A 10,884-nucleotide genomic window follows, 5' to 3' on the forward strand; every position below is an offset into this window, starting at 1 on the left:
CACTGTTCTTCAGGAGATGTTTAATATATACATATACAGTAAAACCCCTATAACTCAAACAGCAGGGGACCAGGTCAATAGTTCGAGGAATACGGGGTATTCAACTCATCTGAGGTTAGTCACAATCGACAGTCAAAATCTCCAGTCTCAAACTACTATGACAAACAATGCTGCATTGTGCATGGCAATGACATTTTAATTATCCTATCTTTCAGCATTTTGGATTTCTATATTCAAGTATTTTATTAATAGTAATATCATGTTGAAAAAAATAGGAGAAAACCCTAAATCAAATGTCATTCAGAGCAGAGTAAGCGATCGTCATCTAGGTTAATGTACAATCCAAATTGGATTTTTTATCTTTTTTATCTTTCGATAAATAACATAGTGTTAGCCTGTCGAATGAATACAACATAGAAATTAAAAAAAAAAAAAAAAAATGAACTTACATAGTTAGGGGGATGTCAGCGTCATCTTCTCTCTCTTTTGTCATTTCACATTTCACAATGTATACTTTCTATTAACACGGATCAACAACTTCCTTATTTTCCTATTCACAGCGAAAATTATTACGAAAGAAACATCGATATTATAATACCTTTTCTGAAACGTTCAAATAAAGTTAACATCAAAAACGACTTGCGACTATGTAGGTAGGTAATACTAACACCGTTAATCCCTTAATTACCTAAAAACTTGATCGTGAGCAATTACCCATGTTGGTAGGTGCAGTCAGATGTGACACAGGTAAAACAATTCTCAGAGGCCGAACACCTGTTTGACGAATACATGGGTAAATACTATGTATTTGATGAAACAGGAATATGCTTCTGTTCGAGGAATGAGGGGTATTCGACGAATAGCTGTTCGAGCTATCTGGGGTTTTGTTACATAGATTATATAGGAACACGGTCGGGACCGTACGACCAGGTCAACAAATAGGGGGTATTCAAGGAATTCAGGTTCGAGTTAGAGGGGTTATACTGTATATATATGGGGCAAAGATGTCTATTTTTCGAGGCGATCTGCCCCTTTATCAAGACACACAAAACGAACACGATTACGGTACATAATATGATAGGGACAGTAATACGGGACAACGAAAATAGACAAATATTTAACAGCACAATGGAGCGCCCTTCAGCAAGTGGCAGCCAAAGTTTAGTCACCTTTCTTCCCAGTGTATGCAAAGGAGTAAAATCCTAGATTTTGTCGCCTTTTATGGGGCAGCATATGCAAAGGATCAATAAAGCGTAGAAAAGAATGGACAAGGAGCTGCAAAGCATGGCATTATCCCCCACGCCCCACAGTTGAAATAAACTTAAAAGTTGGATTACATTGCTGCACGCCATTTGGATAAAATCTTTTAATGAATGAAGTATTGCGCATGACAGGCGGCAAAATAATATGGACTAAGCCCTACAATTGGACATCCTGACTCTTCAAGGCAAATGACCTAAAAAGCTGCATTGAGGTCAGCTATGCCAGCGTCTGATCAGTGATCATTGCGTACAATATAGAACCCAAAAATTGATGGTGCTATATAATATATTTAATTGACAAAGTAATTACACAGTGACAGTCATAATTATACAATGAAAAAAACATTCAATGGTAAATTAAGTACATTTTACAGCCATGGTTATACTGGTTCACATAGCTAAGTTATATGTGTAGTCGGGGTTGGTGCTAGATATCTGCCATTTTGTTGTCTGCCTCAAAACGATATTTACTGTCTTTTCAACTTGCCATTGGAAAAGAAGACAAGTATTATTATTCTATAAAGCACAACAACTATGAAAAATCTTTTGGTTTGTCAAGGCAAGAGCCACAAAATGGTAACCAACAAGTGAATCATTGAGAGAAAGTTAATAATTTAATCTTGCTTGTAAGAAGCATTTTCATTGGCTTAAAATCTCATGTTTTCAGCCCATAAGGTAAAAAATGATGTTACTGTTTATAACGCTGCATTTGAATGGTTTATACTGCATATAGTTGTCATGTTAAAGAAAAATCTAAGAAATACTATCATAGAATACACTCAGATTTTTGTGTTCTTAAATCACAACATGTCATAACTGATAAAGATACTTCAAAAATGGTTAGCATCTCTCAATTCTTAAATGAGGTTTACCATGTAACCCGACCAGTAATTTTATACAACCAGTGTTACAATAACCACGAGGCCCTGTACACAAAGAAAATAATTAGGTGAACAAAATTTCTAATGAGTATAAGTCTGGAGTTAAACAAGTACGCTCCACCATCTAGGTGATCAAAATAGAAGTCAAATGGACTAGAAACATTCATATATATGCTATTTAAACATAAATCGTTTCAAAATCTGAATCTTTTCTCTTCACCTATTTTTGACAAATAGCAAGTTTAAAAAATTCAAAATCACCAATATCATAACATTGTCGAATTGAATCCCAGCTCTTGTCACAGCTCTTTGTCTCAGATGTCATAAATCTACCACCGCCTGGTGATATCAGGGCCAATAGGCAAATATAAATACAAATGTATACTTTCTCTTAACCTGTGTATAACAAGAGGCCCAGAGGGCCTGTATTGCTCACCTGGTAATTGTAATGCCAAGTAATGTTTTGAATACAAGATCATTGTTCCTTTTCTGAAGGAATTTAAAGATTGACCTCTAATTTCCCTTTTGGGACCCATTCTTTCTGCTCCAGGGGGTCAGAGCCAAAATCTTTACAAACTATGCTCCCCTTCCCCAAAGGATGTTTGTAACCAAATTTGGTTACATTTCATGCAGAACTGCATGACAAGAAGTGATTTAAAGGCTTTACCATTATTTCCCCTATTATGCACGCCCCTCCTGCCCCCCGGGGGTCAGAGCCAAAATGTATACAAACTATGTTTCCCTTCCCCAAAGGATGTTTCTCGCCAAATTTGATTACATTCCATGCAGAACTCTAGGACAAGTAGTGATTTAAACAATTTACCTCTATTTCCCCCATTGGGCCCCTGCCCCTTCTGCCCCCTGTGGGTCAGAGCTAAAATTTATACAACCCCTGTTCCCCTTCCCCTAAGGATGTTTGTGCCTAAATTTGGTTACATTCCATGCATAACGCTATGACTAGTAGTGATTTAAAGGAAATGTTGACGGACGGATGGACAGATGGGCCAGGTGAGCTAAAAATTGCTGCTTAGCTAAAAAGACCAAATTGTCCCTTGGCTACTAAGTCAGCTGGTCTTTATAGGTAGGTTTTATTGTACTTGCAACACCAAAGACATACACTATTGACAAACAGGAAAATATTTACATCAGTAAAGTCACGGAATATCAGAGGATGGATTTTATCCTCTAACTTATACACACTAGCAAATATATGAGTAAGAAGAACATTACTGTTGTGAGTGTTTACAACAGGCTCTACAACAAATTCCCTCTCATCACCACTCACAGCTATCACAGCATTGTACTCATAGCTCAGGCTTTCTGTGTACTCTGAAACAGCCAGTACAGGCGTCTCATCTTCTGACACAGGTTCAGTACCATAACTTGGTTCATTCAAGTCTAATACAATCAGGTTGACCTTGGCATTGCTGTTGTCCTCTATGTTGACCTGGGCGTTGCTTATGTCATCTGTGTTGACCTTGACATTGCTGTTTCCCTCTGTGTTGACCTTGCCATTGTTGATGTCCTCTGTGTTGACCTTGCCATTGTTGATGTCCTCTGTGTTGACCTGGGCATTGCTGATGTCCTCTGTGTTGACCTTGCCATTGTTGATGTCCTCTGTGTTGACCTTGCCATTGTTGATGTCCTCTGTGTTGACCTTGCCATTGTTGATGTCCTCTGTGTTGACCTGGGCATTGCTGATGTCCTCTGTGTTGACCTTGCCATTGTTGATGTCCTCTGTGTTGACCTTGCCATTGTTGATGTCCTCTGAGTTGACCTGGGCATTGCTGATGTCCTCTGTGTTGACATTGCCATTGTTGATGTCCTCTGTGTTGACCTTGCCATTGTTGATGTCCTCTGTGTTGACCTTGGCATTGCTGTTGTCCTCTGCGTTGACCTGGGTATTGCTGTTGTCCTCTGTGTTGACCTTGGCATTGCTGTTGTCCTCTGTGTTGACCTGGGCATTGCTTATGTCCTCTGTGTTGACCTTGACATTGCTGTTTCCCTCTGTGTTGACCTGGGCATTGCTTATATCCTCTGTGTTGACCTTGACATTGCTGTTTCCCTCTGTGTTGACCTTGCCATTGTTGATGTCCTCTGTGTTCACCTGGGCATTGCTGATGTCCTCTATGTTGACCTGGGCATTGCTTATGTCCTCTGTGTTGACCTTGACATTGCTGTTTCCCTCTGTGTTGACCTGATCATTGCTATTGTCCTTTGTGTTGACCTGGGCATTGCTTATGTCCTCTGTGTTGACCTTGGCATTGCTTATGTCCTCTGTGTTGACCTTGGCATTGCTGTTGTCATCTGTGTTGACCTTGACATTGCTGTTTCCCTCTGTGTTGACCTGATCATTGCTATTGTCCTCTTTGTTGACCTGGGCATTGCTTATGTCCTCTGTGTTGACCTTGACATTGCTGTTTCCCTCTGTGTTGACCTGATCATAGGCTGTGTGTCTTCTGTGTTTTGACCCTTGGACACTGCTAGTGTGTCATCTGCTGATTTGATTGACTCTTTGGCATTGCTGTCTGTACCTTCTTTGCTTGACCTGTGGCTATTGTGTTGTAAGTGTTCCTCTCATTTATTGTCATCTTGATATTGCTTATTGTCCTCTGTGTTGACCTGGGCATTGCAGTTGTCCTCTGTGTGTACCTGGTCATTGCTGATGTCCTCTGTGTTGACCTTGATATTGCTGTTTCCCTCTGTCTTGACCTTGCCATTGTTGATGTCCTCTTTGTTGACCTGGGCATTGCTGATATCCTCTGTGTTGACCTGGTCATTGCTGTTATCCTCTGTGTTGACCTGAGCGTTCTGAGCGTTGCTGATGTCCTCTGTGTTGACCTGGGCATTGCTGTTGTCATCTGTGTTGACCTTGACATTGCTGTTTCCCTCTGTGTTGACCTGATCATTGCTATTGTCCTCTTTGTTGACCTGGGCATTGCTTATGTCCTCTGTGTTGACCTTGACATTGCTGTTTCCCTCTGTGTTGACCTGATCATTGCTGTTGTCATCTGTGTTGACCTTGACATTGCTGTTGTCATCTGTGTTGACCTTGGCATTGCTGTTGTCCTCTTTGTTGACCTGGGCATTGCTGATGTCCTCCATGTTGACATTGGCATTGCTAATGTCCTCTGTGTTGACCTGGGCATTGCAGTTGTCCTCTGTGTGTACCTGGTCATTGCTGATGTCCTCTGTGTTGACCTTGATATTGCTGTTTCCCTCTGTCTTGACCTTGCCATTGTTGATGTCCTCTTTGTTGACCTGGGCATTGCTGATATCCTCTGTGTTGACCTGGTCATTGCTGTTATCCTCTGTGTTGACCTGAGCGTTGCGTTGCTGATGTCCTCTGTGTTGACCTGGGCATTGCTGTCATTGTTTGTGTTGGCGTTAACCCTAACAAAATTGTCATCATCAGTGCTAATAAAGACATTACGTTTACCCTCAATGTTGACACTGGCAAGGTCCTCAACAAAATGATGTGATGGTTGAGTACTTCCTTGGATATTGATGCCTTCACTGTCCACAGCAGCATCTATATTTAGGAGTGCTGTGTTGCCAGTGTTGATTTGGGATTGACTGTTGCTACTGTCCCCATCATCACACTTGGTTTGCCGGCCCTCTACAATAGTGTTTCCTTTTCTAGTAAGCTGCAAGCCATTCTGGGCTCCACAAACAGCTTCCATTTCCTGCAAAAACAAAACCATTAAAATCTGATCAGGTGATTACATAATCATTATGACCTAAAATTGTCTTGCTTTAATCTAATAGAATAAATAAGCTACTCATAAGACAGGTAATTGTAGAGAGAGAATATTTCATACAGCTAGACTCTTAAAGATGCTCCACCGCTGAAAAATGATATTTTTTCACTATCAAAAACAGAAGCAGACGATTAAGTATTTTCCTCCAGTTACAAAAGTTACGTACTTTACACCATTACCACCATTGAAAAGTTTGAGCTTTTAATTTCACTTCAAGATGAAAATATGAAAAATAATTAATTGCATCCCGAAAAAAATCTGTGGCACTATATCGTATATGGAATGAAGTACTGATTGCTCATGCACCAAAGGCAAAATAAATAATTTTATACCAGTTTTTGTGTTAATTAGACAGATATATACACGATTACACACATATTATTGTTCAAATGATGAATATCATTTATGCTCTGTCGGCGATGGAGCATCTTTAAACCAAAAACAAAATCATGTTCACCTAATTATTGAACAAAGTCCATTTCCATACACAATCATAAGCACTTTTTACCTTTAAAATATTTCACTGAGATATTTCATCATTGACATATCAATGTTATTGAGGATTGACTACATATAGACTATGTTAGTATCTGTTAGTTTGTGTTTCAATCCATGTAAGCTGATTCCACTGCATTTCCTTGTGTTTTGGTATAGATTCACACATATTTTCAGTATCTAACTGCCCCAATAATGGTTTCAAACTATCTACTAGCAGGTGGAGGGTTTGTGGTAAGGTGTCCCTTTTAAACAGAGGCCCTGTCTTGTGTCCCTTCTAAACAGAGGCCCTGTCTTGTGTCCCTTCTAAACAGAGGCCCTGTCTGTGTGCTGTCCCTTCTAAACAGAGGCCCTGTCATGTGTTCCCTTCTAAACAGAGGCCCTGTCATGTGTCCCTTCTAAACAGAGGCCCTGTCATGTGTCCCTTCTAAACAGAGGCCCTGTCATGTGTCCCTTCTAAACAGAGGCCCTGTCATGTGTCCCTTCTAAACAGAGGCCCTGTCATGTGTCCCTTCTAAACAGAGGCCCTGTCATGTGTCCCTTCTAAACAGAGGCCCTGTCATCCCTGTCATGTATCCCTTCTAAACAGAGGCCCTGTCATGTGTCCCTTCTAAACAGAGGCCCTGTCATGTGTCCCTTCTAAACAGAGGCCCTGTCATGTGTCCCTTCTAAACAGAGGCCCTGTCATGTGTCCCTTCTAAACTGAGGCCCTGTCATGTATCCCTTCTAAACAGAGGCCCTGTCACGTGTCCCTTCTAAACATAGGCCCTGTCATGTGTCCCTTCTAAACAGAGGCCCTGTCATGTGTCCCTTCTAAACAGAGGCCCTGTCATGTGTCCCTTCTAAACAGAGGCCCTGCCATGTGTCCCTTCTAAACAGAGGCCCTGTCATGTGCCCCTTCTAAACAGAGGCCCTGTCATGTGCCCCTTCTAAACAGAGGCCCTGTCATGTGTCCCTTCTAAACAGAGGCCCTGTCATGTGTCCCTTCTAAACAGAGGCCCTGTCATGTGTCCCGTCTAAACAGAGGCCCTGTCATGTGTCCCTTCTAAACAGAGGCCCTGTCTGTGTGCTGTCCCTTCTAAACAGAGGCCCTGTCTGTTTGCTGTCCCTTCTAAACAGAGGCCCTGTCTTGTGTCCCTTCTAAACAGAGGCCCTGTCATGTGTCCCTTCTAAACAGAGGCCCTGTCTGTGTGCTGTCCCTTCTAAACAGAGGCCCTGTCATGTGTCCCTTCTAAACAAAGGCCCTGTCATGTGCCCCTTCTAAACAGAGGCCCTGTCATGTGCCCCTTCTAAACAGAGGCCCTGTCATGTGTCCCTTCTAAACAGAGGCCCTGTCATGTGTCCCTTCTAAGCAGAGGCTCTGTCATGTGTCCCTTCTAAACAGAGGCCCTGTCATGTGTCCCTTCTAAACAGAGGCCCTGTCATGTGTCCCTTCTAAACAGGGGCCCTGTCATGTGTCCCTTCTAAACAGAGGCCCTGTCATGTGTCCCTTCTAAACAGAGGCCCCCTGTCCCTTCATGTGTCCCTTCTAAACAGAGGCCCTGTCATGTGCCCCTTCTAAACAGAGGCCCTGTCATGTGCCCCTTCTAAACAGAGGCCCTGTCATGTGTCCCTTCTAAACAGAGGCCCTGTCATGTGTCCCTTCTAAACAGAGGCCCTGTCATGTGTCCCTTCTAAAACAGAGGCCCTGTCATGTGTCCCTTCTAAACAGAGGCCCTGTCTGTGTGCTGTCCCTTCTAAACAGAGGCCCTGTCTGTTTGCTGTCCCTTCTAAACAGAGGCCCTGTCTTGTGTCCCTTCTAAACAGAGGCCCTGTCATGTGTCCCTTCTAAACAGAGGCCCTGTCTGTGTGCTGTCCCTTCTAAACAGAGGCCCTGTCATGTGTCCCTTCTAAACAAAGGCCCTGTCATGTGCCCCTTCTAAACAGAGGCCCTGTCATGTGCCCTTCTAAACAGAGGCCCTGTCATGTGTCCCTTCTAAACAGAGGCCCTGTCATGTGTCCCTTCTAAGCAGAGGCTCTGTCATGTGTCCCTTCTAAACAGAGGCCCTGTCATGTGTCCCTTCTAAACAGAGGCCCTGTCATGTGTCCCTTCTAAACAGGGGCCCTGTCATGTGTCCCTTCTAAACAGAGGCCCTGTCATGTGTCCCTTCTAAACAGAGGCCCTGTCATGTGTCCCTTCTAAACAGAGGCCCTGTCATGTGTCCCTTCTAAACAGAGGCCCTGTCATGTGTCCCTTCTAAACAGAGGCCCTGTCATGTGTCCCTTCTAAACAGAGGCCCTGTCATGTGTCCCTTCTAAACAGAGGCCCTGTCATGTGTCCCTTCTAAACAGAGGCCTGTCATGTCTTTGTTCAGACATCTCCAACTCTTTTCAGATTAATAGCCAGCAGTTTCTAAAATCTAGGTGAGGAAAATTAATCCAAATCACCCCAAGCTTGTTGCATGTAACAAATTTTGCTGACTTCATACTTCATCAAAAATTTACCTTATCCATTGGTAATGCTGAATCTTCTAGCTTGGCCATGGAGTATGTAAAACCTCACTGCTTCAAGTCAAAAAATACTGTAATACAAGAGGCCCAGAGGGCCTGTATCGCTCACCTGGTTTGTAATGCCAAGTAATGTTCTGAATACAGGTTCATTGTTTCTTTTCTGAAGGAATTTTAATATTAACCTCTAAATCCCCTATTAGGCCCCACCCCTCCTGCCCCCAGGGGGTCAGAGCCAAAATTTATACAAGTTCTGTTCCCCTTCCCCCAAGGATGTTTGTGGCCAAATTTGGTCACAATCCAAGCAAAACTCTAGGACAAGTAGCAATTTTATAGGATTTACCTCTATTTCCCCTATTGGGCCCCGCCCTTTTCCTGCCCCCAAGGGGGTCAGAGCCAAAATTTATACAAGTTCTGTTCCCCTTCCCCCCAAGGATGTTTGTGGCCAAATTTGGTTACATTTCATTCAGAACTCTATGACAAGTAGCGATTTAAAGGATTTACCTCTATTTCCCCTATTGGGCCCCGCCCCTCCTGCCCCCGGGGGGGTCAGAGCCAAAATTTATACAAGTTCTGTTCCCCTTCCCCCAAGGATGTTTGTGGCCAAATTTGGTTACAATCCATGCAGAACTTTAGGACAAGTAGCAATTTATAGGAAATGGACGACGGACCAGGTGAGCTAAAAATGAAAGAATCAGTTTGTAGCTTTTTCTATAAGCAAATATGAGATTTTATCACATACCTATGATATTTTACAAAAGTATCTATTTTTAGAGTTAAAAGGCACTGCATTTATAGTACATTAGGGTGTCAGAATAAAAATTTGTTGTCCTGAAGAAGCCCTTTACATGGGTGAAACTGGTCGACAGAAAAATAAAAACTACAAAACTCATCACTCTGAAGATGTTGTGATTGTCATTACTTTTTGATATTACCATCATGTTGTAAATTAATTGTTTGTAGTAATCACTTTGTGTTTATGATATATAACACCAACCTCTCAATTGTTATTCCAAAAGATTTGATTAAAAATCAGTCTGTAAGACTAGGAAGCATATGGCCGTACCGGTACAACAAATATATCCGGGTCACTAAAACGCATGATTAATATCTGGATTACCTGCCTTTAATTAGTACCAATATTCCCCGCCTAGGCTCTACTGCTTCCGTCACCATTAAAAAATCAAGTAGGCGATTCTAATATAACTTGTTCCTTGCCATGTTGGAGCGTATATTAGTCATAACAATTTGTGCTAACATTTCACAATATAAAAAAAAATCCAAATGAAATACAGAATAAAAATAAACTACAAGTGGATTATTCTAGACTTGCAATTGTATTTACATGGACAAAGTTGAATACTAGTGCTTAAACCATGTCTCGACTACACATTTCATTAGATATCGTAACAGTAGGAAAACAACAATAAATATCGTAGCTGAGTTGATTCCACTGAGAATGTCTATGTTATAGAAGCCCTGTAATGTCTGTAGAATACACACGACATTGAATTACGATTAGGGTAGGTCAACAAAAATTTGATCGCTCCTTAACAAAAGAATACTACAAATTACTAGGTCTGCTGCACATATCTGGTTATTTATATCGACAAGAGGCCCAGAGGGCCTGTATCGCTCACCTGGTTTGTAATGCCAAGTAGTAGTTCTGAATACAGGTTCATTGTTTCTTTTCTGAAGGAATTCGAATATTTACCTCTAAATCCCCTATTGGGCCCCACCCCTCCTGCTCCCAGGGGGTCAGAGCCAAAATTCATTTCTGTTCCCCTTCCCCCAAGGATGTTTATGGCCAAATTTGGTCACAATCCAAGCAAAACTCTAGGACAAGTAGCGATTTATAGGATTTACCTCTATTTCCCCTATTGGGCCCCGCCCCTCCTGCCCCCAGGGGATCAGAGCCAAAATTTATACAAGTTCTGTTCCCCTTCCCCCAAGGATGTTTGTGGCCAAATTTGGTTACAATCCATGCAGAACTCTAGG

General features: G+C 42.1%; 1 protein-coding gene across 1 annotated transcript; it reads right to left on the reverse strand.

Annotated features, from left to right (window-relative positions):
• Window positions 1-290: 290 nt before the first annotated feature.
• LOC138316766 (probable serine/threonine-protein kinase clkA) lies at window positions 291-9,208 on the reverse strand. The gene is made up of 3 exons (XM_069258423.1): window positions 8,884-9,208; window positions 4,746-5,829; window positions 291-4,602 (listed from the first exon to the last, which is right to left on the reverse strand). The coding sequence occupies exons 2-3, from the start codon at window positions 5,246-5,248 to the stop codon at window positions 3,219-3,221; spliced, it is 1,887 nt and encodes a 628-aa protein (XP_069114524.1). The 5' UTR covers window positions 5,249-5,829; window positions 8,884-9,208; the 3' UTR covers window positions 291-3,218.
• Between the last annotated feature and the right edge of the window lie 1,676 nt (window positions 9,209-10,884).

Source organism: Argopecten irradians, chromosome 2 (genome assembly GCF_041381155.1).
Source record: "Argopecten irradians isolate NY chromosome 2, Ai_NY, whole genome shotgun sequence".
NCBI lineage: Eukaryota > Metazoa > Mollusca > Bivalvia > Pectinida > Pectinidae > Argopecten > Argopecten irradians.

What these genes read in the sequence shown, in the direction of transcription:
- LOC138316766 (XM_069258423.1), bottom strand. Translation starts at nt 5,248, where the DNA reads ATGGAGGACATCAGCAATGCCCAGGTCAACAAAGAGGACAACAGCAAT. An exon ending in GTCAACACAGAGGACAATAA is followed by an intron (nt 4,603 to 4,745) that starts GCAATATCAAGA and finishes GTCAAAACACAG; the next exon opens with AAGACACACAGCCTATGATC.